This window comes from Capricornis sumatraensis, chromosome 3 (genome assembly GCF_032405125.1).
Source record: "Capricornis sumatraensis isolate serow.1 chromosome 3, serow.2, whole genome shotgun sequence".
Lineage (NCBI taxonomy): Eukaryota > Metazoa > Chordata > Mammalia > Artiodactyla > Bovidae > Capricornis > Capricornis sumatraensis.
Window position 1 is genome coordinate 162,061,011 of NC_091071.1, and position 27,800 is coordinate 162,088,810.

The 27,800-nt window shown below is 43.4% G+C and overlaps 1 protein-coding gene across 1 annotated transcript in view; it reads right to left on the minus strand.

Moving 5' to 3' along the window:
* Window positions 1-27,800, minus strand: part of DNER (delta/notch like EGF repeat containing) — a 374,284-nt gene that overhangs the window by 74,016 nt on the left and 272,468 nt on the right. The window contains exon 8 of the mRNA XM_068968497.1: window positions 17,465-17,689. Within this exon, the coding sequence (XP_068824598.1) occupies window positions 17,465-17,689 (225 nt within the window). The remainder of the gene's footprint in view (window positions 1-17,464; window positions 17,690-27,800) is intronic.

Here is a 27,800-nt window from a genome sequence, read left to right on the forward strand (position 1 = left end):
AAATTTGCTGGCATATTGAGTGCAGCACTTTCATAGCATCATCTTTCAGGATTTGAAATAGCTCCACTGGAATTCCATCACCTCCACTAGCTTTGTTCATAGTGATACTTCCTAAGGCCTACTTGACTTCACATTCCAGGATGTCTGGCTGTAGGTGAGTGTTCACACCATCATGATTATCTGGGTCATGAAGATCTTTTTTGTACAGTTCTTCTGTGTATTCTTGCCACCTCTTCTTAATATCTTCTGCTTCTATTAGGTCCATACCATTTCTGTCCTTTATCAAGCCCATCTTTGCATGAAATGTTCCCTTGTTATCTCTAATTTTATTGAAGAGATCTCTAGTCTTTCTCATTCTATTGTCTTCCTCTATTTCTTTGCACTGATCACTGAGGAAGGCTTTCTAATCTCTCCTTGCTATTCTTTGGAACTCTGCATTCAGATGGGTGTATCTTTCTTTATCTCCTTTGCTTTTCACTTCTCTTCTTTTCACAGCTATTTGTAAGGCCTCCCCAGACAGCCATTTTGCTTTTTTGCATTTCTTTTCCATGGGGATGGTCTTGATCCCTGTCTCCTGTACAATGTCGCAAACCTCCATCGATAGTCCCTCAGGCACTAGAGGGACTAGTCCATCTGTCTATCAGATCTAGTCCCTTAAATCTATTTCTCACTTCCACTGTATTGAGGTCATACCTGAATGGTCTAGTGGTTTTCCCTACTTTCTTCAATTTGAGTCTGACTTTGGCAATAAGCAGTTCATGATCTGAGCCACAGTCACCTCCTGGTTTTGTTTTTGCTGACTGTATAGAGCTTCTCCATTTTGGCTGCAAAGAATATAATCAATCTGATTTCGGTGTTGACCATCTGGTGATGTCCATGTGTAGAGACTTCCTTGTGTTGTTGGAAGAGGGTGTTTGCTATGACCAGTGCATTCGTTGGCAACTCTATTAGCCTTTGCCCTACTTCATTCTGTACTCCAAGGCCAAATTTGCCTGTTAGTCCAGGTGTTTCTTGACTTCCTACTTTTGCATTCTACACACTGCTATATTCAAAATGGATAACCAACAAGGATGTATTGTATAGAACTTGGAACTCTGCTCAATGTTATGTGCCAGCCTGGATGGGACGAGGGTTTGGAGGAGAATGAACACATGTGTATGTATGGCTGAGTCCCTTCACTGTTCACCTGAAACTACCACAACATTGTTAATTGGCTATACCCCAATACAAAAAGGTTTAAAGTTTGAGAAAAAAAAAAAAACTATGTGCTAGAGAAAAAAATAAACTGTGATCCTGGTAATCATTAGCATCTCATTAAAATTTCAGTCCAAACAGTTAAGGACCTCTCTAGGCAACCCTCTGAAGCCAAATGGGATTTTAAATGGAGCAGCATGGTATTGCATAAGGAAGCACTTGGGTGACATGGGAGGGGACATGCTGTTCTGAAAAGTCAGTAAATGCCTGAGTTGATCATGTGCTGGACTGAAAAGGAGGTCATGTATCCATCTGCTTCAGGCAGGCAAACATGAGTGCTCTGAAGCATCATTAAAACTGAAGCAATTCTGTAAAAAGTTCTCAGTACAGGCAGCAACTTTCATTGTGTGCTTTCAAACTGAAAACCTAAGGCTATGATACAGAAACAAAGGAAGAAATGCAGGGCCTTGTCCCCAGGTTTTTATCCAAGTCCAAATCAGCAGAGAATTTAAAAGCACACCGAAGGCTAGAAGGCCAGAAAAAAGTGGAACATGCAGACGAATCTCCATATTAGTGGTCTAACTGGGACTCAGGCCGCAGGCCACCATCAGTCACTCTATACGTCAGATATCGCCAACAACGATGCACTGTCGGAGGGTTTAGAGCCCTGGAGTTCTGGGGCTCAGCAGACGCTCCATCACTGACAATCACAGCCGATCACTGCCACTGAGGCTAGCTAGTGGGAGGTTCTGGACATCAGTGCTATCGCAGGCAGAAAACTAAAAGAACAGAAGTCAAATACGAAGACGATCTAAGATGACGACAGGGCCAGGTGACCAGAAGCAGCATCAAAAGCTTCCATGAATACAAGGATCAGCACAGCAGACTTCCAGGAATTCAAGCGGTAAGGAAGAAAGATTAAAGAGCTACTAGACTTGAGTCCTTGGGGTTGTGGAGTCAGACACGACTGAGCGACTTCACCTTCACTTTTCACTTTCATGCATCGGAGAAGGAAATGGCAGCCCACTCCAGTGTTCTCGCCTGGAGAATCCCAGGGACGGGGGAGCCTGGTGGGCTGCCGTCTACGGAGTCTCACAGAGTCGGACACGACTGAAGTGACTCAACAGCAGCAGCAGACATTGGAGACCCCAGAAGTGAGAAGCACCTATCAAGAGAGACCAGCTAAGCTCAAGGGTGCCCCATCTGTCACATGGCTATGCCACTATGCCTGTACTTTCCATTTGAGTCACAGGAAGGCTGGTTTTTTTTTTTGGTTTTTTTTTGAATGAAGAAAATAGGGAATGAATGAGTTTTTATTACACTGCAGATTTCTGACTTCCTTTTGCATGTTTAAAAAAATATTTGCATGCACACCACTGACATCAGTAAATGGATACATCAGGCATGTTGTAGCTTCTGTATCTCCTACTGGTGCTAGAAACCAAGTGAGACAAAAACACTGGTTGTTAAAAGGCACTGTAAACAGTAACGTTCCACAAATAGTGTTAGTTGTTGCTGTCATTAGCTCAAAGTTATAAGAAGGAACAATGGTTTCTCATCATTAAATTAGTCCTGAGATCCTAGTATTTATAAACTGAAATACTACTGTTCTACACTCACCCATTCAACTATACTTTATAGCTACCAAAGTCTTTTAATTTTAAAAAATCTTTACCTACCACTTGTATATCCTTTGGAATCCAGATTGGGTGTTCTGAACCCTGGCATGTTTACACTGCCTCCCCTTCAGGAATACATAAATATTTGAAACCATTACTATAAAAAGAGGGCTTCCCTGGTGGCTCAGATGGTAAAGAATGTGCCTGCCAATGTAGGAGATGTGGGTTCAATCCTTGGGTCAGGAATATCCCCTGGAGAAAGGAATGGCAACCCACTCCAGTATTCTTGCCTGGAAAATTCCATGAAGAGAGGAGCCTGGTGGGCTACAGTCCACAGGGTTGAGAAGAGTCCGACATGACTGAGCAACTAACACTTTCACATTCACTACAGAAAGAATAAAAAGACAAAACAGTCCAAGACAGTAATTTAAAAAAATTCTTTGAGATTACTTGCACCTCTGTTCTGTTTTGAAGCAAACACAAATTTTGTGATTTTTTTTCTATTAGGAAATTTGATATTTTCAAACATACAAAAGCAGGGCAAGAGCAGTTTCTTTAATTAGGTGCACCAAGCAGATATCATGTCAAATGAACTCATAAGTCTCAGTCACAGGTTAACTCTCAGCATCAACCGTGAAGCTGCTAAATCTACAGTGAAACAAAAGCAGAAGAGGCTCATCTTCCTAGGGGAGGCTCAGCTTCCTTGGAAGTCAAAGTTGTGTTTCTCTGTGTTGGTCAGTCACTGGACCAAACACAGCTTTGAGGTGTCCTCTTAGGGCCTCATCTCATGAGTCTAGAAGCTTCTTCTTGCAGTTGCATCCAGCATAAAGTGAGTGCTCACATTCACACACACTGGGTTGGCCAAAAAGTTCATTCAATTGTTTTCTGTAAGATGTTAACTTACAAAGCACAGCTGGGTTGCTGCTAAGTCTACCCTCTTGGTCAAGAACTTCACGTCAAGCAAATTTAGGTTAAATCTGAGTTTCTATCACTTCTACCTCTTGTTGTTTAAACACTCAATATCTCAGTTTACTCATCCTCAAATGAAAAAAAATAGGAATCCTGGACTTCCCTGGCAGTCCACTGTTAAGACTCCACACTTTTGCAGCAGGGGGGCCTGGGTGCAATTGCTAGTCAGGGAACTAAGATCCCACATGCCACCAAAAAAAAAAAAAAAAAAAGGAATACTATAATACTATAACCAGGAGTGAAATAAGAGAATATTTAAGTGCTCAGCAGAGTCTCAATGCAGTAAATTCTCAGAGATAGAAGCTCCTCTGGGCAAAGCCAGTATCGAGAAAATACATCATCTGGTCAGCAGAGCTGAATCGATGTCCCGACAAACACCAACTTAATGTGCTCATTTGAGGTAACTATTAAGACAACTACCACTTAAAAATCTGGTTAAAGGTTTCATTTTCTCAGCCAGTTATTTACCCCGAGTGAATCAGGATCACAGCTTGACCCCATTTCCTGTTTACTCTGAGATGATAGAGGCTGCTGTTGTCAATCTCAGTCTCATCCTTTACTAGGGCAGAGAAATGACAACCACCTGGGGCCCATTTCATAAGGACTGTGGGGACTCAAGAAGCCATTGAGGTTAAATAGCTTTGCCCAGCCCCTGGCACTTAAATCTTTATCACTGCAGCCACCAAGAGCCAAAGCAGCAAGCAATCCCTTAATTCCACACAAAGCTAGAGCTAACCCATCATTCATAGATGCCCACCAAGCCCACAAAAATCGATTCCATCTCTGGTCTGACTCCTTGGAAGAAAAACTATGACAAACCTAGACAGCATATTAAAAAGCAGAGACATTACTTTGCAGACAAAGGTCCATCTAGTCAAAGCTATGGTCTTTCCAGTAGTCATGTATGGATGTGAGAGCTGGACCACAAAGAAGGCTGAGCACCGAAGAATGATGCTTTTGAACTGTGGTGTTGGAGAAGACTCTTGAGAGTCCCTTGGGCTGCAAGGAGATCAAACCAGTCAATCCTAAAGGAAATCAACCCTGAATATTCATTGCAAGGACTGGTGTTGAAGCTGACGCTCCAATCCTTTGGCCACTTGATACAAAGAGCCGAGTCATTGGAAAAGACCCTGATGCTGGGAAAGACTGAAGGCAGGAGAAGCGGGCAACGGAGGATTAGACGGTTGGATGACATCACCGACTCAACGGACATAAGTTTGAGCAAGCTCTGGGAAACAGTGAAAGACAGGGAAGTCTGGTGTGCTGCAGTCCATGGGGTCACAAAGAATTGGATACAATTGAGCAACTGAACATAGCTAGTCTGATTCCAACCTTGAACCTCCCAGGAAAAGCAGCAGAGCACAGATTGAATGCTTTCCTTGGCAGTCTTCCCCAGGACACAGAAATCCAACACCGGCACTACTTGTACCACCGCTCCATCATCTGCATTGCCTCACTGGAGCTCCTTTCTGTTCAACCCCATTTTAAAGAAGAGAGAAGGAAGGCCAACAGGCCAATGGTGCAGCTGTTCAGTGGTAAAGCTGGAACTGAGATTCTGTTCTACTCAATTCTAAGCCCAGAGCCCTTTCCATCACACCTGGTAAGGAGGTGAGGCATGCCAAATGTCAATTCTAAATTCCAGATTCCCAGACATTCTCAGCAAGCCCACAAAACGTTAGTGATAATAGATCGTAACAACTTTCAATCGCAAAGCAAGAGTCACTGGCTCAGTTACAAAATAGCTTAAAATGAGTCCCCATCTGACCTCCATGGCCACGAACTTGAAGAGAATTTCCTGAAATTATACGCTGGCAGTTCTTCAAATAGAACAATTCTCAGAAATGCACTGGTTCGTGACGTAGCTGTTATCAGCTGCCATTTCTGACTTTCATTCCAGGTAAGAAGATGTAAAATGCTTTCTGCTGGCCCCACAGTCTATGCTAACTCCTACCACCAGAAGGTAAATCTCACCCAATAGTTCAGCCAGGAATAAATTCTGAATGACCTGAACTTGAAGAGGAGTTGCGGGAGCAGAAATCCCTCCTAATTAAAGGCCAGTTCATTAGCACTTTCATGCATATGGATTAGCCATTTAAAGCGATGTTAAATAGATTGGGGAAAGATTTTTAATGTCAAGAATCTCATCAAAATTCCTTACACAGCACAAGCAAGTGCCCTTCATTCATTAACGATGTCCTTCCTGCCCTCGTATTAATCCCTCAGGTCACTCATCTAAAGAAGGCAAATGTCACAAAGTCTCCCTGAACACGCCCCCAAATTAGAATCAAAATGAAATGGAGATGAAGAATGACTGTGGTGGTAACCATGAACACCATTAAGACAGGGCCCTTACTGACAGGGCAAATCTAACCCAGCTCCTCGCCCCTGGGCAGTCTTCCCTCCATCATCCTCCCCTCTCATGAACCTCCAGGGCTCTGCCCTCTCCAAAGGGCCCTGCTGCCCCATGCCACCTCTTCGGCCTCTTCTGCTGCTGCCTCCAGCTCTCACCTCAGTGCAAAAACCCCCTAATGCTCTCCCCAGAGCTTCTCCTTTCTGTTTTTACTCTCGCCCCATCAATCTTGATAGCTCCCTTGACTTTCTCCAGCACCCACACACCGGGAACTCCATCCTCATCTCTCTGGTAGCAGCCTAAAGACCAGTCCCAGCCTCGAAGAACAGCTCTTTACCTGCATATCCGCTTGGTTGGCCTGTCATTGCAAAAAGGCTTCTGCACATTCCCTGTTTCTTTGAGTTTCTCAAGTCACAGCCTCAGGGACACCTTTGACTCCACTCAAACCTCTGTTCCCGGCATTCAGCTGACACCCAAACTTGGATGACTCCACTCCTCAAAGAGATTCAGGTCCTCCTTCCACTCCCACCTCCATACGAGCAAGACCTCACTTCCACTCACCTGAGCCTTCTGACTGGTCTCCTCGCCTCATCATCTTTTCTTTGCTGTAATATCTAACTCCCTCAGAATAATCTTTATGAAAGTCACACAGTCCTTCTAGTCATCCCTTAACTGTACCAAAATCATCTTGGTAAAGCAAAGATCAGTTCACATATGCAGCTAATGCAAAATGCTTCCAGGTCTTCTTTTTCCAAACTCCTCAGCATCTAGATCACCCCATTCTGGCCCAGTCATCACTCCCAGCCTTACTTATTGTCCATCACTGCATCCAGAGGATCTTATCCCGCAGCCAATTGTCCTGTTCTCTGAACTTCTGCTCCTCCCAGTCTTTTGTTCCATAGAGATGTTCCCCATCTTCCTCACCCAAACAATACTTCAATGTCCAATTCACTGGACATTCTTGTTGAACTATCATTAACATGAAAATTTAATCCATTGGAACCCTCAGTATTTTGAGAAGCTTAATCAATTAAGTCCCACCAATGCTGTCACACCAAAGGCCACTGGGGACAAGACTGTAGTTAAGATAGTTGGGTTTGTTACTCCTCGCAGCGAGGGAACACGCACACAGTGGGAAATCTTGGGGTGTCTCAGTCAGAGGGTGCTGTGCTGTTTTCGTCATTCAGTCGTGTCCGACTCTTTGGGACGCCATGAACTGTAGCCCACCAGGCTCCTCTGTCCACGGGGATTCTCCAGGCAAGGATACTGAAGGCATGGGTTGCCATGCCTTCGTCCAGGGGATCTTCCCCACCCAGGGATCAAACCCAGGTCTCCCGCATTACAGGTGGATTCTGTACCATCTGAACCACTATGAAAAGCCCATTAATACTGGAGTGGGTAGCCTATTACTTCTCCAGGAGATCTTCCTGATCCAGGAATCAAACCAGGGTCTCCTGCATTGCAGGTGGATTCTTTATCAGCTGAGCTACTAGAGGGTGTTAGATGGGGCTTATTTTAGGATTCATTTTGCATGCTGTTGGAAAACAGGAGCAATTCTATGATTACGTCAGTAAATCTTGTCTACGAGTAGGAGCAGATGCGAGCAAGGCTAAAGTCTTAGCTTGTGAAGAAGCAGCTGGCCCTCATTTTATCTGCAGTGAAAAGGGGACGTTTCATATTTTGTGGGTTGTATACTGACCTTGTTTTTCTCTGTACTTAGACAAAGTTATGAAATGGTCTTGTTTGTCTCATTTTAAGTTGGACATGACTTGGCGACTACACAACAATAATGAGTGATCACATCTAAGGACTGTGTTCTGTGTATTTATGTCCTTATGTCCAACAGGAGACACCACAGCCCAGCTGTGAGCACCAGGTTGGCGCCTAACAACTCCAAGACCTGCTTGTAAGTGTCCAACAAGCTTCCAGATGACAGACGCTGCTCCTCTCTTTCTCAATTCTTAGTGTTATCATGACGTCAGTGTACAGCCTGAGACATTTTCTGAGGCAGAGGACAGATTAGGAAAACAAGACAAGCTGCAGCTAGGCAGACAAGATCCTACCTGGGAGCCCAATGGTGAGAGCACTTATCATATTTCACAATATAACAGAAGAAGGGCCTGATAACAGGATTAAGATGTGGGGAAAAGGATAACATATTCTGTAAAAGCAACAAACTCTCAAGAATAATGTGATATCCAAACCAGGCACCACCTACAGCATGTTAAACCCAAGAAATATCTTCATCCTAGTCAGTCTGATAAGGTTTTCTGGTTAATAAAGATGAAAGTTGTCCACTGTATATATCCAAGAATATTAACGCAATTAGCCATTCATTATCAAGCTAAATGTGTTCATATCATTGTGTGTGTACATTTTCCTTTATGGCCATTAAAGTCCTGATCATTAAGTCTTACCTTAGATTCTGTTTCCAGCAGACACTATCAGAGTGCTGATACTGCCAAATCTGAGTTTAATAGAACAAAGTGATGCCAGTTGTGTCTTTCAGGCTCATCCAGACCAGAAATGTAGCTCACATGTTAGGCGTATGAAAAAAAATAGAAAAAACAGCATCTGAAATTCTTATAACTTCCTTTAAAACGATTTCATTTGGGGGACTTCCCTGATGGTACAGTGGATGAGAATCAGCCTGCCAATGCAAGCAACATGGGTTCAGTCCCTGGTCTGGGAAGATGTCACACGCCACAGAGCAACTAAACCTGCATACTGCAACTACTGAAACTCGTGTGCCTAGGGCCTGTGCTCTGCAACAAGAGAAGCCCGTGCACCACCACGAGAGTAGCACCCGCTCACAGCGACTAGAGAAAGCCCGTGCGTGACAACTAAGACCAGCGCAAACAAACAAAAATTCTTCTGGAAAAAGTCCGAACATCCTTTCTTTTATGGTCTAGACGGTCTGCGTGGCCAACCCTATGACAGAAGAATCAGCAGATACATGAGCAGCAACTCTTTCCAGATCCAGCCTGTGACAATTAATGAGCATCTGAGGTTATTCCTAAAAGATAATGCTGTTAAAAGTGCTGCACTCAATATGCCAGCAAATCTGGAAAATTCAGCAGTGGCCACAGGACTGGAAAGGTCAATTTTCGTTCCAATCCCAAAGAAAGGCAATGCCAACGAATGCTCAAACTACCGTACAATTGCACTCATCTCACACACCAGCAAAGTAATGCTCAAAATTCTCCAAGCGAGGCTTTAACAGTACATAAACCAAGAAATTCCAGACGTCCAAGCTGGATTTAGAAAAGGCAGAGGAACCAGAGATGAAATTGCCAACATCTGTTGGATCACAGAAAAAGCAAGAGAGGTCCAGAAAAACATCTACATATGTTTTACTGAGTATGCCAAAGCCTTTGCCTGTGTGGATCACAATAAACTGTGGAAAATTCTTCAAGAAATGGGAATACCAGACAACCTTACCTGGCTCCTGAGAAATCTGTATGCAAGTCAAGAAGCAGCAGTTAGAAACAGATATGGAACATCAGACTGGTTCCAAATTGGGAAAGGGGTACATCAAGGCTGCATATTGTCACCCTGCTTATTTAACTTCTATGCAGAGTACATCATGCAAAATGCCAGACTGGGTGAAGCACAAGCTGGAATCAAGATTGCCAAGAAAAATATCTATAACCTCAGATATGCAGATAACACCACCCTTATGGCAGAAAGTGAAGAGGAACTGAAAAGCCTCTTGATGAAGGTGAAAGAGGAAGTGAAAAAGCTGGCTTAAAATTCAACATTCAAAAAACTAAGATCATGGCATCCGGTCCCATCACTTCATGGGAAATAGATGGAGAAATAATGGAAATAGTGACAGACTTTATTTTCTTGGGGTCCAAAATCATTGCAGATGGTGACTGCAGTCATGAAATTAAAAGACACTTGCTCCTTGGAAAACAGGCTATGACCAACCTAGACAGCATATTAAAAAGCAGAGACATTACTCTGCAGACAAAAAGTCCATCTAGTCAAAGCTATGGTTTTTCCAGTGGTCATGTATGGATGTGACAGTTGGACCATAAAGAAAGCTGAGTGCCAAAACACTGATGCTTTTGAACTATGCTGCTGGAGAAGACTCTTGAGAGTTCCCTTGGACTGCAAAGAGATCAAACCAGTCAATCCTAAAGGAAATCAGTTCTGAATATTCATTGGAAGGACTGATGCTAAAGCTGAAGCTCCAATACTTTGGCCACCTGATGTGAAGAACTGACTCACTGGAAAAGACCCTGATGCTGGAAAGATTGAAGGTGGGAGGAGAAGGGGCCGACAGAGGATGAGATGGTTAGATAGCATCACCGACTCGATGGATATGAATTTGAGTGAGCTCTGGGAGTTGGTGATGGACAAGGAAGCCTGGCATTGCTGCAGTCCATGGGGTCACAAAGAGTTGGACAAGACTGAGCGACTGAACTGAACTGAACTGAACTGAGATTATTCATGGGGGAAAAAAAAATCCCTGTTATTTTTATTTCCATGTAGAAATCCTCAGGCTTCCCAGGTTGGACTAGAGGTTAAGAACCTGCCTGCCAATGAAAGAGATATAAGGGAAGCAGATTTGGTCTCCAGGTCAGGAAGATCCCCTGGAAGAGGGCATGGCAACCCACTCCAGCATTCTTGCCTGGAGAATCCCATGGACAGAGGAGCCTGGCGGGCTACAGTCCATCGGTCAGGAAAGAGTTGGACACAGCTGAAAACAACTTAGCACCCATGCACACACATAGAAATCCTCTAATGCCTTATAATATAAATTCCTTAAACAGTAACTTAAGGCACCCTCTGTAATGGCAGTGTTCATTCAATTCAAGAAAGTGAGAGAGCAGCATTGACATACATGGGGCTACTCTGGTGGCTCAGCAGTAAAAAAAAATCTGCCTGCAATGCAGGAGCCACAGAAGATACAGGTTCCATCCCTGGGTCAGGAAGATCCCCTGGAGGAGGGCATGGCAACCCACTCCAGTATTATTGCCTAGAATATTCCATAGACAGAGGAGCCTGGCAGGCTACAATCCATAGCATAGCACAGAGTCAGACACAACTGAAGTGACTTAGCATACACGCAGCACGCATGTTGACACATTTACACTACTATGTGTAAAATAGATAGCTAGTGGGAAGCTGCTGTATCACACAGGGAGCTCAGTTTGGTGATGGCCTAGATGGATAGGATGGGAGTGGAAGGAAGGCAGGAGGTTCCAGAGGGAGGGGATATATGTATACATATATCTGATTCACTTCACTGAAAAGCAGAAACTAACACAACATTATAAAGCAATTATACTCCAATTAAAAAAAAACAACAAGGTTGGAGTAATAACTCAAGAGTATCAGGCAGGGGTCAAGACCAGTGAACTCAGGCAAACCACCTTCCCTCTTAGCAAGGATTCCTTCCTGCACTGGTCACCATCCAAACGGCCTTTCCAGACCCCACCACTGCTTAGAGATCACCCTAGATACCACCTGCCACCTGTAAGGGTTATGGCAGGTCCCTGGCAACCGCATGCATGTTGGCGACGTCCATTAGACTCCATGCTCTCACTTCCTCCATCCTTGGGAGATTTCAATTTGTGATTTTCTTAGAGAACACATGGCCTATCACTTAACACTGTCCCTGAAAGATAACTTTTCCATGATTGCTCACTGCTGACATTTTAGTATTTAATACTAAAATCCCGTCAGAGCTCCCTAGCCTGATAAGCTAAAAATGAGGTCTGAAAATAAAGCACCTGGCAAATCTGATTTGCAGTCATATCCAAATGGCATTTTGTCAGATGGGAGCTAATTATCAACCTGACATGATTTCAATCTGCTTCCATTTTATGAAACGGGGTCTGCGTGCTCCTCTACGAAGAGGATCAGCCTTGCCGCTCTTCAGCTCAACACCCAATTTCACCTACTCTCATGAGATTCTTCTATTATGCAAACTATTGGTAAAGCAATTACATGCTCCGAAAGATTAAGACTAGAAATTTAGCATTCAGAAAATTGTCATTTTCACCTCTTAAAATGTAAATTCTTGCCAGATGTTAAGATGCCTTTTTTACTTTACACAATGTCACCTAATGATCTGAGGAAGCAACCCCTCTTAAAGCAATTTCATCTCCCCAGTTTGATGAAAGCATTGACTGAACTCCAACTGCCTAATGAGTGCAGGCATCCAGAAACAGGACACTTGTTTCTTCAGGCTTTTCAAGGCTTCTTAGAGGCTGGGCATTGGCCGTATCAAGCAAAAAGCTCCAAATGGACACAAATGAAGGCTGGGCAGAGAACAGCAGGTGGGAAAAGAGGAACTTCACAGGAGACACTTCACCCTTTTGACTTGAGGACAAGTGCTGGAATCTCCATGGATAGAAAGCACCTGCATAGCTCTTATTGCTCTTGCCAGGAAACATGCTCTGTGTCTCTCATCTAACACCCTTACACACAACAGAAGATCATGGTCAGCAGAAAGACATGGAAAGAAGTTCCTTCTGTCTAAGTACAGGAACGTCCCTGGTGGTCCAGTGGCTAAGACTCTGCTCCCAGTGCAGGTGAAATGAGCAAGGTCCCTGCTCCACCCACGCCCCTCAGTGTCCTCTGCCTGCCTTCTGCCTGTGGAAAATTTTAGTCAAAGAAAAAATTTAATCAGAGAAGGGAGAAATGGGGAAACAAAGGAAGACAGTCACAGGAGACTACATAATAATAACATAGTCATTAAGCATAGTCAAGGATCTTTAGTTCTTTCTCAAGGGATGTAGATAATATTCTGAGCCATATCCTGTGAGCTGTCTTAACGATACGGAAACACTAGGTGGAGAATTTAACTACACAATGACCAGACTGTACCCAGAACATGAGCTGCTACAATTCAGAGAATTAGCTTCGAAGAAATGGTAACAAATGGACCCTGGAACTGAAGATTAACTGTACCTAAAACAACCAAGATGATGCTGGTCAGACCACCCATGACCAGTCCAAAGATGACTGTCAGAGCTGGCTGTTGTTTCTGCACGTAGTATTCCCCCACTTTGTCTATAAAAGATCTCATCCCACTGGCTGCCAGTGGTGGCGGGTCAACCTTTGGACAGACGTCTGCCACCCGCTCTCCCACCAATTGCTGACATTTGAAATAAAACCAAATTTCCTTCCCACCAACCTGGCCTGCTTATTGGCTTTTGAGCAGCAAGCAGCCGGACCCCTCACTCTTTCAATAACACAGCAGGTGCGGGCTCAATCCCTGGGAACTAGATCCCACACACTGCAACTAAGAGTTCGCATGCTGCAACTAAAGACCCTGCGTGCAGCACTGAAGATCAAAGATCCTGCAACTAAGACTTGAAGCAGCCAAATAAATAAGTAAATAACAACAACAACCAAAAAAAAAGAGTGAAAGCTAGAAGGGTGAGATCAGTAACTTGTCCCAGGTCCAGTCTGTGGGTCTGCTGCTGCAACTGCAGCTGAACTGATGCGCATCTAAAACGTTATATGTGAAAATGGACACCAAGACCCCGAAATGGCCTGTAAAATACACCAACTAAATATGAGGGTAAGGTGAGTATGTTTGAGAACAGAAGTCAGAGGAGAATGGGAGGAGAAACCTTCCTTCCGGAAGGAGAAAATGGCCTTCTGGTCCTGTGACGGGTGATTTTCTCCGTGGAGCTCACGGAGGAAACGGGGACTCTCGGGAGACTCGTGTGGAGGATGTGCTGAGGTTCTTCTCTGGACCCTGGCCCGGGGCATTATCACTACCCCATGTGTTGTGACATCCAGAGCTCTGGGAGCGGTGGGCTCCTGAGTCGTGACATGAGGAGGACAGAAGAAGCTTGCTTCATCTGCAAACACCAGCGCTCCCGGGGCCCCACGTTCCAAACAGGTAAGGGCACTGCGCTGCACACCTCCTCCTTCGCTTTGGAGGTGCCCCGGCATGTGCCTGCCAGGCACACAGAAGGACACTGGCCCCCAAGGGGAAGCGGCTCCCACCCCCACACGGCTCTGATAGGGGAGGACGGGTATACTCGCAGGAAGTGCCCTGTGTCACGTGTAGACTACAGAAACGCCTCCACCACGAGGCTCACGTTTTGTCGTTTAGTCACCAAGTGGTGTCTGACCCTTTGCAACCCCATGGACTGTAGCCTGCCAGGCGCCTCTGTCCGTGGGATTTCTGAGGCAAGAATACTGGAGTGGGTTGCCACTTCCTATCATCTCGACCCAAGGATCAGATCTGGATCTCCTGCATTGCAGGTGGATGCCTTACCACTGCACCCCCAGGGAAGCCCACGAGGTTTATGAAAAACCCCCAAAATGTTACTGAAATAGTTCACGTCATGTGTCAGCTCAGCTAAGCCACAGGACCCAAATGTCTGGTCAGACGTCAGGCTAGATGTTCTTGTGAAGGTATTTTTTAGGTAAAATGAGTGTTTACAACAGTAGGCTTTGAGGAAATCATTACCCTCCCAGAAAGCAGGTGAGCTTCATCCAGTCAGGTGAAGGTCTTAGGAGCAAAGACTGAGGTTTGCTGAGGCAGGAGGAATTTGAGCTCAAAACTGTAACATAGAAATCATGCCTAAGTTGACAGCCTGCCAGCTTGTGCCACATTTTGAACTTGCCAGGCCGCACAACTGCGTGAGTCAGCTCCTTAAAATCGGGCAGTGGTTTCTTTTTCTGTCTCTCCCCCTCTCTCTTCTGTCTGTCTGGAAAATCCTACTCATGCAGTTACCAGGCAGACTAACCAGGTCCATTCCCGCTATATTTTAGAGGATTGGGGCCCTTGGCAAAACATCAATCCCATGACTGTTTAGAAAACCAGAGAAGTAGAAGCCTACATGAAAGAGGCTTTTCAATACCCTTCAAAGGCTCACTTGTATTTCCCACTCACTCCTTAGGTGATGGATGAGCAGGAGCTGTGCCCCTGGAAAGTTCCAGACCAGGCATAGCACAGGGGAACCGGGGCACCTGGGCTGGAACCCGGACTCAGCCTGTGAGAGGGTGAATGGCCACGGACAGGTGACTGAATCAGGAATAAGGCATTTCATACCTTGGTGAAAACACACTTCCACCACATCCATCTGGCAGAGAGGGCACATAAAAGGACCACAGACGTAAAGCACCCAGCTCAGGACCAAGCAAGACTGAGCTCACTAAATCGTACCTTATAGTAGGCAAAAGATACTGATAAAACACACTTCCTTCTACTCCCATCCGCATGGGGGCAGAGAAACACATCCAAGGATAAGTTTTGTTTGTTTTGGTTTGGTTTTTGTCTTTTTTATTGGAGTATAACTGCTTTACAATGTTGTGTTAGTTTCTGCTGTGCAGTGAAAAGAAGCAGCTATACGTAGGCATAGATCTCCTCCCTCTTGGACCTCCCTTCCCCTATCCCACTCCTCTAGGTCATCACAGAGCACCAAACTGACCCCTCTGTGCTGCACGGCAGGTTCCCACCAGCTATCTGTCTCACACACAGTAGTGTGTACATGGGACTTCCATGGTGGATCAGTGGTAAAGAACCACTCTGCCAATGGAGGAGACACAGACGGGTTCAGTCCTGGGATCAGGAAGATCCCCTGGAGAAGGAAACAGCAACCCACTCCAGTATTCTTGCCTAGGAAATCCCATGGACAGAGAAGCCTGGTGGGCTACAGTCCATGGGGTCGCAAAGAGTGGGACTCAACTTAACAACTAAACACGTGTATATATGTCAGTCCTAAGCTCTCAGCTCTTCCCACTCGTCTGTCTCCCGCTGTGTCTACACGTCCGTTCTCTACATCCAAGTCGCTATTCCTGCCCTGGAAATAGGTTCATCTCTACCGTTTTTCTAGATTCTACATTTGCCTGCCTGCCTACTATTTGCTCAGTTGTGTCTGACTCTTTAGCAACCCCAAGGACTGTAGCTCCTCAGGCTCCTCTGTCCATGGAATTTTCCAGGCAAGAATAATGGAGACGGTTGTCTTTTCCTACTCCAGGGGATCTTCCTGAGGTATCAAACGCATGTATCCTGTGTCTCCTACATTGCAAGCAGATTCTTTACCCATCAAGGAAGCACTCTATAGATTCCACATATATATGTTAATAAAAACATACACGGATAATTAATATAGAGCTTCAAATACCATGAAAGGGATACTGTGGGTGATTGTGGGAACTCAAAGGAAGGAAAGCTCATTCAAGCTTAGAAGGGGAAGTTTGCAGGCGAGATGGGGTGACGGGGGAGGAGGCACTCCAGGCAGAGGGTACTGCGTACCAGAACCAGGAGTGGAGCCAACCAGGGGACTTGTCGGCCATGCACATGGGCCAGAGAAGTGGGGCGGGGATCACTGCGCTGGCAAGCATTCTAAAGAGCCAGCTCGTGCAAGGATGCAGACGTGGAGAGAATATAAATCAGGAAAGACAGAGCTGCTGGTGTGCATTCTTTTCAGGTCACACCAGGAGGCTGCGCGGACACAAACTTTAACTAGTAGCTACCCTGACTTCTCAGTCTCAAAACTTTCACAATCAACAATCAGTGATACAAATGCAGAAGACATCCGGAAAATAAATGATGGAACTTGTGAACGCTTACACAGGAAGCCAAAAAAGTCCTCTAACATGAACTGTGCCCCAAGTAAGAATTTTAAATGATGATAAAATGCTGAATGGACTGCATTCTGCTTTGTGTGCATGTGAAAATGAAAAACATTCCATTAACCTCAGAACCCAGTAATAAAAGATATATAATGCAGGAAAGGCTCTGAAGTGACCTATAGTCAATTGTCCAAAATAATTAAGCTATTATCAGTCCATGGGGTCTCAAAAAGAGTCAGACATGACTTAGGGGCTAAACAACAACAAAAAGATTAAGCCTGGTTTTCATTTTCTTCATTTTGCTGACTTAGATTTTCTTCTTTTTCTATAATGACTGTGGAATGTTCATGAAAAGAGGAAAGGGTATTTTTCAAAGCCTGCCTAAGGGAAGTCTAAAAAGAAAGGGTGTTATACTTCTCAGGCGCCATTACTGGTAAAGAACCTACCTGCCAATGCAGGACTTAAAAGATGAGGGTTGGATCCCTGGGTTGGGAAGAGCCCCTGGAAGAGGGCTGGGCAACCCATTCCAGTATTCTTGCCTGGAGAATCCCATGGACAGAGGAGCCTGATGGGCTACAGCCCATATGGTTGCAAAGAGTCGGACACAACTGAAGCGACTGAACACACACACACATATACACACACACACAAGTAGGGTCCACTTGGATGGACAAGCAAACCCCTGCAGCGGGCCAACCTGTACTCAGATGCAAAAGAAAAGTTAAAAATTGGGAAACGGAAGGAGAGGGCTTCCCAGCCCAGCCACGGTACCCACCTGGGTCACAGAGGCACTTGTAGCTGGTGCCCACACTGCGGCACGTGCCGTGGGCACAGGGGCTGAGCGCACAGAAGTCCACAAGCTGTGCGCACGCTGGGCCCGTAAAGCCCGCGCTGCAGCTGCAGCCGAAGTGCAGCCCATCGGCGTAGCAGGTCCCGTTGTTCTGGCAGGGTGCCGAGGTGCACGGGTCCACCTTCTCCTCGCAGGTGGAGCCCAGGTAGCCTGCGGAAAGATGCAGAATGGTGGAGGGGTAAAAAGAGACATCACATTCCACTTAATCACCAAGAAACTTGGGCTGCTGTTCAGAACTCTGCTCCATTGTCAATTGATGAATACCACACAACCCAACCAGGTGGGTTTTCTTTGCTTTGATAACCAAGATACTTCCATTTTGGTGAAAATATAAAATGTATGATTGCTTAGGTATAGCAATGGCAACCCACTCCAGTACTCATGCCTGGAAAATCTCATGGACGGAGGAGCCTGGTAGGCTGCAGTCCATGGGGTCGCGAAGAGTCGGACATGACTGAGCAACTTCACTTTCACTTTTCACTTTCATGCATTGGAGAAGGTAATGGCAACCCACTCCAGTGTTCTTGCCTGGAGAATCCCAGGGACGAGGTAGCCTGGTGGACTGCCATCTATGGTGTTACACAGAGTCGAACACAGCTGACACGGCTTAGCAGCAGCAGCAGCAGTGAAATACGGGAGATAGATATATTGGGTTGGCCGAAAAGTTAATTCGATGGGTAACACCCTATGGAAAACCCAAACGAACTTTTTTGGCCAACCTGATATGTATATCTACGTATGTACAAAGTATAAAGATGGCAAAAATAAACTAATGGTGATTGATTTCAGGAAGCTGGGATTGGGATCACTGGAGAGATTTCACTTATTATTTAATACACATTGCTGGAGGAAGATATTCCTTACTTTGTTTTAATAGATGAATATTCCTGAATTTAAAACCTTAAATCCATATAAAATAGGAAATGTGAAAAATATCATTCTCCCACCTTTATTCCTTTGTTCCTCACTCCTTTCTCTAGAATAACCCGCTGTTAGCAGTTTCTTGAATATATAATTGCTAACAATTTGGTCATTGCAATGGAAAAACAAACTGGGTGTATCCATACAATGGAACACTATTATGCAACAAAGAGGAAATAAATTTTCTGACGCGTGTGCCAACATCATTGTAGTTTAGTCGCTAAGTCCTGTCTGACTCTGCGACCCCATGGACTGTAGGCCACCAGGCTCCTCTGCCCATGGGATTTCCTAGGCAAGAATACTGGAGTGGGTTGCCATTTCCTTCTCCAGGGAATCTTCCCAAACCAGGGATCGAACCTGTGTCTCCTGCATTGGCAGGCAGATTCTTTATCACTGAGCCACCTGGGAAGCCCTGTGCCAACATGGATGAACCTAAAGGACATATGTTAAGTGAAAGAAGCTAAATACAAAATACCATCTGTTGTATAATCTCATTTATAAGGAATATCCAGAAAAAATAAATCTACAGGTAAAATAAATCTCTATATGAAGTAGCTGAGTAGTTGCCTGGGGCTGGGGTGGGAAGAGGGGCTGACAGAAGATGGGCATGGGGGAGTGTATTGAGGTTGATGTAAATGTTCTAATGCTGGATTGCAGATTGTGGTGATAACTGCACAACTCTGTATATTTACTAAAAAGCACTGAACTGTACTCTTAAAATGAATGAAATTTATGACACGTAAATTATACTTCAATAAGCTTTAACTTTTTTTCATTTTAAATGTATTTCTTGTGCATATGATTTTTATTTTGTGTGTTTCAGTATTTCTCAATTTAAAAAATACATATCCTTCTACGATAGCACAGGGAACATATTAAATATCTTGTAATGAACAATAGAATCCGAAAATATACAACTAAATCACTTTGCTGTACATCAGATATAAACACAACATTGTAGAGCAACTCTACTTCAATTAAAAACATTTTTTAATTATCAGTTCAGTTCAGTTCGGTCACTCAGTCATGTCCCACTCTTTGCGACCCCATGAATTGCAGCACACCAGACCTCCCTGTCCATCACCAACTCCCGGAGTTCACTTAAACTCACGTCCATCGAGTCAGTGATGCCATCCAGCCATCTCATCCTCTGTTGTCCCCTTTTCCTCCTGCCCCCAATCTCTCCCAGCATCAGAGTCTTTTCCAATGAGTCAACTCTTCGCATGAGGTGGCCAAAGTACTGGAGTTTCAGCTTCAGCATCAGTCCTTCCAAAAAACACCCAGAGCTGATCTCCTTTAGAATGGACTGGTTGGATCTCCTTGCAGTCCAAGGGACTCTCAAGATTCTTCTCCAATGCCACAGTTCAAAAGCATCAATTCTTCAGTGCTCAGCCTTCTTCACAGTCCAAGTCTCATATCCATACATGACCACTGAAAAAGCCATAACCTTGCCTAGATGGACCTTTGTTGGCAAAGTAATGTCTCTGCTTTTGAATATGCTATCTAGGTTGGTCATAACTTTCCTTTCAAGGAGTAAGCGTCTTTTAATTTCATGGCTGCAATCACCATCTGTAGTGATTTTGGAGCCCCAAAAATAAAGTCTGACACTATTTCCACTGTTTCCCCATCTATTTGCCATGAAGTGATGGGACCAGATGCCATGATCTTAGTTTTCTGAATGTTGAGCTTTAAGCCAACTTTTTCACTCTCTTCTTTCACTTTCATCAAGAGGCTTTTTAATTATACAGACATGTATATGTGAATCTGTAGGTCTGTGTGTCCAAGTAGGTCTTTAATAATACTTGAGTAAAACCTATTCTTCTAATATTTTAAGAGCAGTTTGGAAATAAACTGAAGACTATTCAGTTTTAGAAACAAATTTAAATAACTTTACTCATCTACAGTTTTTATTTCAATATTCTATTTCACTTTTCTTATCTAGATTTAAATTTATATTAACCATCTTCACACAGAATGCTCAGCAATATTGGCAACCTTTGTTGTCAAGGACACAGTGAATATATAAACCAAACAAAATTAGTTTCCACACTTTAAACCATCACTCATAAATTGGCAGTATCAAGTTGAAATTTTTCTGTACAGAAATAGAAAATTCAAAAAATTTCCAGTGCTATTCAACATTTTATAAACTTCCCTGTAGCTTTTAAATTTTAAATATCATAGTAAAAATGTACCAAACAATCGGTATTGATAACATTTGAATTCTCCAAAGAGCCCCTCTGCAGCCAGGGGTGGATTGTAACTCCATTCTTCGTGAGATACATTCCATTTTACTCTGAATGAAAAGAATATACTTAAATATGCATCATATGGAAAACTCAACAATGAAGGCAGTCCTGACCTTTCTCGTTTTCTACCTCACCTCAAAAACAAGGCTGAAATTATTTTCATCATCAAGTTGTTGTGGGTTCTAAAATGATAATATCAAAATTTCTAGAACAGTTTCCAGTCCAATGCTGAATGAATGAATAAAAAATGGTAATAATAACAATCACAACTGACATCCACTAATGGCTGAGATGTACCAGACACTTCTAAGCCTTCAAATGCACTAATTCACTTAACCCTGGGGTAATTGCATGATGTAAGAACTATTAATAGCCCTATTTTAAAAAAGAGAAAATGGTGACCCAGAAATGTGAAGTATCCCGTTCAAGTCTACAGAGCTAGTGAGACAGACTAGACAAAGATTTTACAATAACAACACTGTCATGTCAGAGCCCAGTCGATGGTGGAAGAACTGAAGAGTGGGCAGGGCCTAAGAACACAATGCAATAACAGTCAAAAGTGCAGATGCCAGCGGGAGTCCAGCAGACCGTGTTGCTGAAGGAAGTGGGCCAGTTATAAACCAGTGGGGAATGGCAGGGACAGTGGCTAACTACAGAAGGCATGGCCTTCCAAACGGGGTGGCCACGATCCCCCTGCAGCCCACTGCTGCCATTGGAATGTTAGACCATTTACCATACCTTCTGAATTTTCAAGGAATATTTGAAATCCAGATTCTTGTGTGAACCCTTACTATTTTACAGTGTTGATAAGTCATTTCTCTGGGCCCTGTATATGTGGTTTCTCAGTCTGACAAAATGTTAAGCACAGGCTTTGGAGTCAAAAGACACTGGATTCAAAAACCATCTCTGCCCACTAAACCATGGGACTGTGGGCAAGGACTTAATCACCCTCATCTGTTTCATGGAATGGAGACAGCAATGCCTATAGCATATGGTTTTTATGAAGCTTAAATGCAAAAACCTACACAAACATTTGGTATGATGACTGATAAGTAGTGTTCAACAAGAAGCAGCTAAAATTATAATCCCCTTCATGGATCATAACCTTGTCATGCCAAAAGGGCTTGCATAATGCAATGAAGCTATGAGTCATGCCATGCAGGGCCACCCAAGATGTACAGGTTATAGTGAAGAATTCTGACAAAACGTGGTCCACTGGAGGAAGGAATGACAAACCTCTCCAGTATTCTTGTCACGAGAACCCCATGAACAGGCAAAAAGATATGACACCAGAAGATGAGCCACCCAGGTCAGAAGGTGTCCAATATGCTCAGCTCCAGAAAGAATGAAGCAGCTGGGCTGGAGTAGAAATGATGCCCAATTGTGAATGTGTCAGGTGATGACAAAATCCATGAAATTATGTGATTCCCTGGTTTTCCAGACTGGAGAACAATGTGGATGGTATTGTTACCAACTGCAAGGGAAAATACAGGAAGAGATTCCCAGGGCAAGCTTATGATTCCCAGGGGAAGAAAAGACAGACAGATGGACAGATGGATGGAGAGACAAACAGATGGATACATTTTAAGAAAAGAAAGTGAAAGTGAAAGTCACTCAGTCATGTCCAACTCTGCGACCTCATGGACTATATAGTCCATGGAATTCTCCAGGCCAGAATACTGGAGTGGGTAGCCTTCCCGTACTCCAGGGATCTTCCCAAACCAGGGATCAAACCCAGATCAAATCCCTTACTGCAGGTGAAATCTTTACCAGTTGAGCCACAAGGAAAGGCCAAGAATACTGGAGTGGGTAGCCTATCCTTTCTCCCGGGGATCTTCCTGACCCAGGAATCAAATCGGGGTCTCCTGCATTGCAAATGGATTCTTTACCAACTGAGCTATGAGAAAACATCAGAAAAGCAAACATAGAAAGGAGAGTTGCCTGAAATGTCACTGAACCCTGTCTAAAAGCCAGGTGGGCTGGCCCAGACTAGCCTGCTAGAGGACAGGAGACCCCAAGGAGCAAAACATCCAGCCCAGTGAAGCCACCCTAGACCAGTTAGCCAGCCTGTGGCTCTCTGAAATCCAGCCCAAACTGCCAACCCCACAATCATCATGAGCTAAATAAGTAATTGTTGTCTTAACCACTGAGTTTTGAGGTGGTTTGTTATGCCGCAAAAGCTGATTGACACAAGAACAGGAGACAGCACTGTATCTAAATAGGATCTAAATAGGAATGCAGGCAAGAGGGAGGCCTTTGTTTTGTTTGCTTTATGCAAAAAGACTTAAAAGATGATTGAGGGACTTCCCCGGTTGTCCAGTGGTTGAGACTTTGCCTTCCAATACAGAGGGTGCCAGTTTGATCCCTGGTCAGGGAGATATAATCCCATGTGCCTCTTGGTCAGAAAACCAAAACATAAAACAGAAGCAATATTGTAAAAAATTCAGTAAAGACTTTAAAATGGTCCACATTGAAAAAAATCTTTTTCAAAAAAGGAGGAATTGATTATGTACTAGAAGAAATTTTAACTAAAGAAAGGATCAATAATGTTTGTTGAATTGAATATCTAAAAGATTCACTGCTACTGAAGCAGGAATCCTGCATTTTATTATTATTAATAAGTAATAATTTATTTCCCTTTTTCTTACCAGTTCAAGAAAATACAAAAACAAGATGAGAATGCATAATGTTTTATACTTTCAGAGAATCTTAATATACCTCAGGAAATACTGAAGACAGAAAATCCTTTTAACATATTATCCTAGTCAGAAGGAAAGATAACGTAATCTAAAATGTCATTCTGTTATAAAGGATGATGACAAAGCAAAAATGAATTCAAGCTGTATCTCAATACATTTTATGGAAATGCATGTGATTTAGGGCAATTATGGAATAATTTTCCTGGCTTCAGTTCAGTTCAGTTGCTCAGCCGTGTCCGACTCTTTGCGGCCCCATGAATCGCAGCACGCCAGGCCTCCCTGTCCATCACCATCTCCCGGAGTTCACTCAGACTCACGTCCATTGAGTCCATGATGCCATCCAGCCATCTCATCCTCTGTCGTCCCCTTCTCCTCCTGCCCCCAATCCCTCCCAGCATCAGTCTTTTCCAATGAGTCAACTCTTCGCATGAGGTGGCCAAAGTACTGGAGTTTCAGCTTTAGCATCATTCCTTCCAAAGAACACCCAGGACTGATCTCTAGAATAGACTGCTTGGATCTCCTTGCAGTCCAAGGGCCTCTCAAGAGTCTTCTCCAACACCACAGTTCAAAAGCATCAGTTCTTCGGCGCTCAGCCTTCTTCACAGTCCAACTCTCACATCCATACATGACCACTGGTAAAACCATAGCCTTGACTAGACGGACCTTAGTCGGCAAAGTAATGTCTCTGCTTTTGAATATACTATCTAGGTTGGTCATAACTTTTCTTCAAAAGAGTAAGCATCTTTTAATTTCATGGCTGCAGTCACCATCCACAGTGATTTTGGAGCCCCCAAAAATAAAGTCTGACACTGTTTCTACTGTTTCCCCATCTATTTCCCATGAAGTGATGGCTTACAAGATCATTAATGAACACTACATGCTAAGTCGCTTCAGTCATGTCTGACTCTTTGCAACCTCATGGACTGTGGCCCACCAGGCTCCCCTTACCATGGGATTGTCCAGGCAAGAATACTGGAGAGGGTTGCCATTTCTTCCTCCAGGGGATCCTCCCAACCCAGGATCCTCTCTTATGTTTCCTATATTGGCAGGCGAGTTCTTTACCATTAGTGCCACCTGGGAAATCCAGTAAACATTAGAAAAGGAACTGATTCACAGATTAAGTGCTGAGCCAATTTTCAAAATGCTATTTGTTATGGGCCAAATGTTTATGTCCCCTCAAAATTAATATACTGAAGCCTTATCCCCAAAATGTGATGACATGAGGAGGTGGGGCCTTGGAAAATCATGATTAGATAAAGGTGGAGCCCCCATGATGGGATTAGGGGCCCTGTAACAAGAGGAAGGTGTAATCACCCTTATGGCAGAAAGCAGAGAAGAACTAAAGAGCCTCTTGATGAAAGTGAAAGAGGAAAGTGAAAAAGTTGGCTTAAAACTCAACATTCAGAAAACTAAGATCATGGGATCCAGTCCCATCACTTCACAGCAAATAGATGGGGAAACAATGGAAACAGTGAGAGACTTTATTTTCTTGGGCTCCAAAATCACAGCAGATGGTGACTGCAGCCATGAAATTAAAAGACGCTTACTACTTGGATGAAAAGCTATGACCAACCTAGACAGCATGTTAAAAGGCAGAGACATTACTTTGTCAACAAACATCCATATAGCCAAAGCTATGGTTTTTCCAGCAGTTATGTATGGATGTGAGAGTCGGACCATAAAGAAAGCTGAGGGCCGAAGAATTGATGCTTTTGAACTGTGGTGTTGGAGAAGACTCTTGAGAGTCCTTTGGACTGCAAGGGGAACCAACCAGTCAATCCTAAAGGAAATCAGTCCAGAATATTCATTGGAAGGATGGATGCTGAAGCTGAACTCCCATACTTTGGCCACCTAATGCGGAGAACTGACTTATTGGAAAAAAACCCTGATGCTGGGTAAGATTGAAGATGGGAAGAGAAGGGGATGACAGAGGATGAGATGGTTGGATGGCATCACCGACTTGATGGACATGAGTTTGAGTAAGCTCTGGGAGTTGGTGATGGCCAGGGAAGCCTGGCATGCTAGTCCATGGGGTTGCAAAGAGTCGGACATGACTGACAGACTCAACAGCAAGAAGACACACCAGAGTTTTCTCTGCCATGTGAGGACATAGCAAGGAGGCAGCCATCTGTAAACAAGGAAGAGAGCCCTCACTAGAACCTGACCTTGCTGGCATCCTCATCTCCAACTTTTTCATGACACAAAGAATTCAGAGCTGGGAAGGTAAAGCTTGAATCTTACTTGTGTGTGACCATATTCATGAATTGGAAGGCTTGATATTATTAATGTCCAAATTGATTCACTGCAATTACTAATCAAAAATCTCAGATGGCTTTTTTAAAATAAATTAACAAGGTGACACTATAATTTATATCAACACACAAGGGACCTAGTACCCAAAAAATATTGAAAAAAAAGACAAATTTGGAGGATTTACACTAGTTGGCTTCAAAACTTAGTTTAAAGCTGCATTAATTAAATCACGATTATTGGGTGTCTACTATTTGCAATTCAATAAATCAAATTCTGATTGATAGACCATATTGGCACAATCAAATAACTAGTTCTTGCATGTCTTAGCATCCTCATTTGTTAAGAATGGAGATTATAGAAGAGATTACAGCTGTATATATCAAGTAGTTATAGTTGTGTTAGCAGAGAGAAAGAGACAAATTCTGGTGTTAATAGTAATAGCAAATACTGAGTTCTTTTTTTTTCTGAGTTCTTATTATATATCAGACACTATGCTAAGCAATTGGTATCTATCTTTTATTTATCACAACCACTAACTCAATTAGGGTCTACCATTATGGGGTCGCAAAGAGTCAGGCACATCTGAGCAACTGAACTGAACTGATCATCCACTTTTATAGAAAAAGGCCTAGAGACTTGATATTAGGGAACTAGTCCCCCAGGGACACTCAGTAAGTAGGAAAAGCAAGGTTCAGACTAAGGTCTGTAACCACAGCTGTGCTCTTAAGCCCCATGTTAGGCTTCCTCGCATAAGGGTTTGCATAAAAGCACTTGAAAAGTTGAAGGTGCTATGCTAGCATGTGGAATTAGAGTCAGATTAGACCCGTCATTGTCCTTAAGTCTTAAATTTAAAACAGCTTTAGAAAACAAAAATTACTTAGCAATGATGATTTTTGAACTCAGGGCATTTGAAATGTCCCAAGCCTGACTAGTTCTCAGTATTTCCAATATCACATGCAAGATGTTTTTTAAAATATAAAAATAAAACTTGAATCCTAAGGAGTAAACTTATTGCACACCACCTTACCTACCAACTCCTTAAAAAATTAGAAGTCATCTTTATATTCATCCAAATATTTTAAAAATCATCCAAATATCAAATTTAGAGCCATGATGCTAACCAACACAAGCCTGCCCTTCCAATGTGCTGATCAAAGCTAGACGTTAGCTAGTTTATGGTTCTTGCTACACTGCATCATACAGGGGCACTAATGTGTAACTTTTTAAAATTTTGAATCAAAACTGGCTTGGAAACATGATGCTGATCACAGAAAGCCTGAATATTGCATGAATTTAGTTTCAAAATTTAAGCTGCATCCCAGATAAGAAACACTGTACATTCAATATACATGTAAAAATATAAGTACCTTTGGAAGTGATCCCAAACTCAGATATGGCAAAATATGAAATGATTTCTCTGTATAAAAATAGGGAAGTTAGCGACCCAAAGCTAGAGCAGACAGGTGTAAAATGAAACTGTGCACTGAATTTCCAGAATGCAGGGCAGCTCTGAGAACGCTGGCAGAAAGATGCTTTACACCACACGGTAGAAATGGCCTTGGATCATCTGAAACTGAGACTCAGCCAGAACACATTTCATCTTTCCAAGAACCATTCTAAACATGGACCAAGATTCCCATTCACTCTATTTTCTCCTCTGCTTCTCCCTCTGTCCCTTTCTCTTTACACACACACAGACACGCATTACACAGAAAGAGCTTTAAACTCTGTCTCCAACAGTAGGAACTTCTCTGCATTCTCCTGTCCCTGAAGACTGTTACCAGTTCTAAAAGTAATTATTTTAGAGAGCTTTTGGGAAAGCTTCCCTTTTTGTCAGTATAACCCTTGAAGAACTTTGGTCAGCCTATCAATCATCTCTTAAGGTAAATGATTCTGAAAATTCCTCTTGCAAAATATGCAAACCAAATTAGTAATGGTGGCAAAGGCAAGAATGTTGGAAAACAAAATTTAACATTCTTGGGTTCAACTACCTTCCTGGACACATTCAAACTCCAAAACGTGAAGAACTCTATAGGGAACAAGTGAAGTACAGTTTGGTGGAATATTGAAACATAAGTAATAAAAATAATAATAGTAATGTCTCTGAAGCCACTGAAAGGTCAGTAAGTTACCAGAACA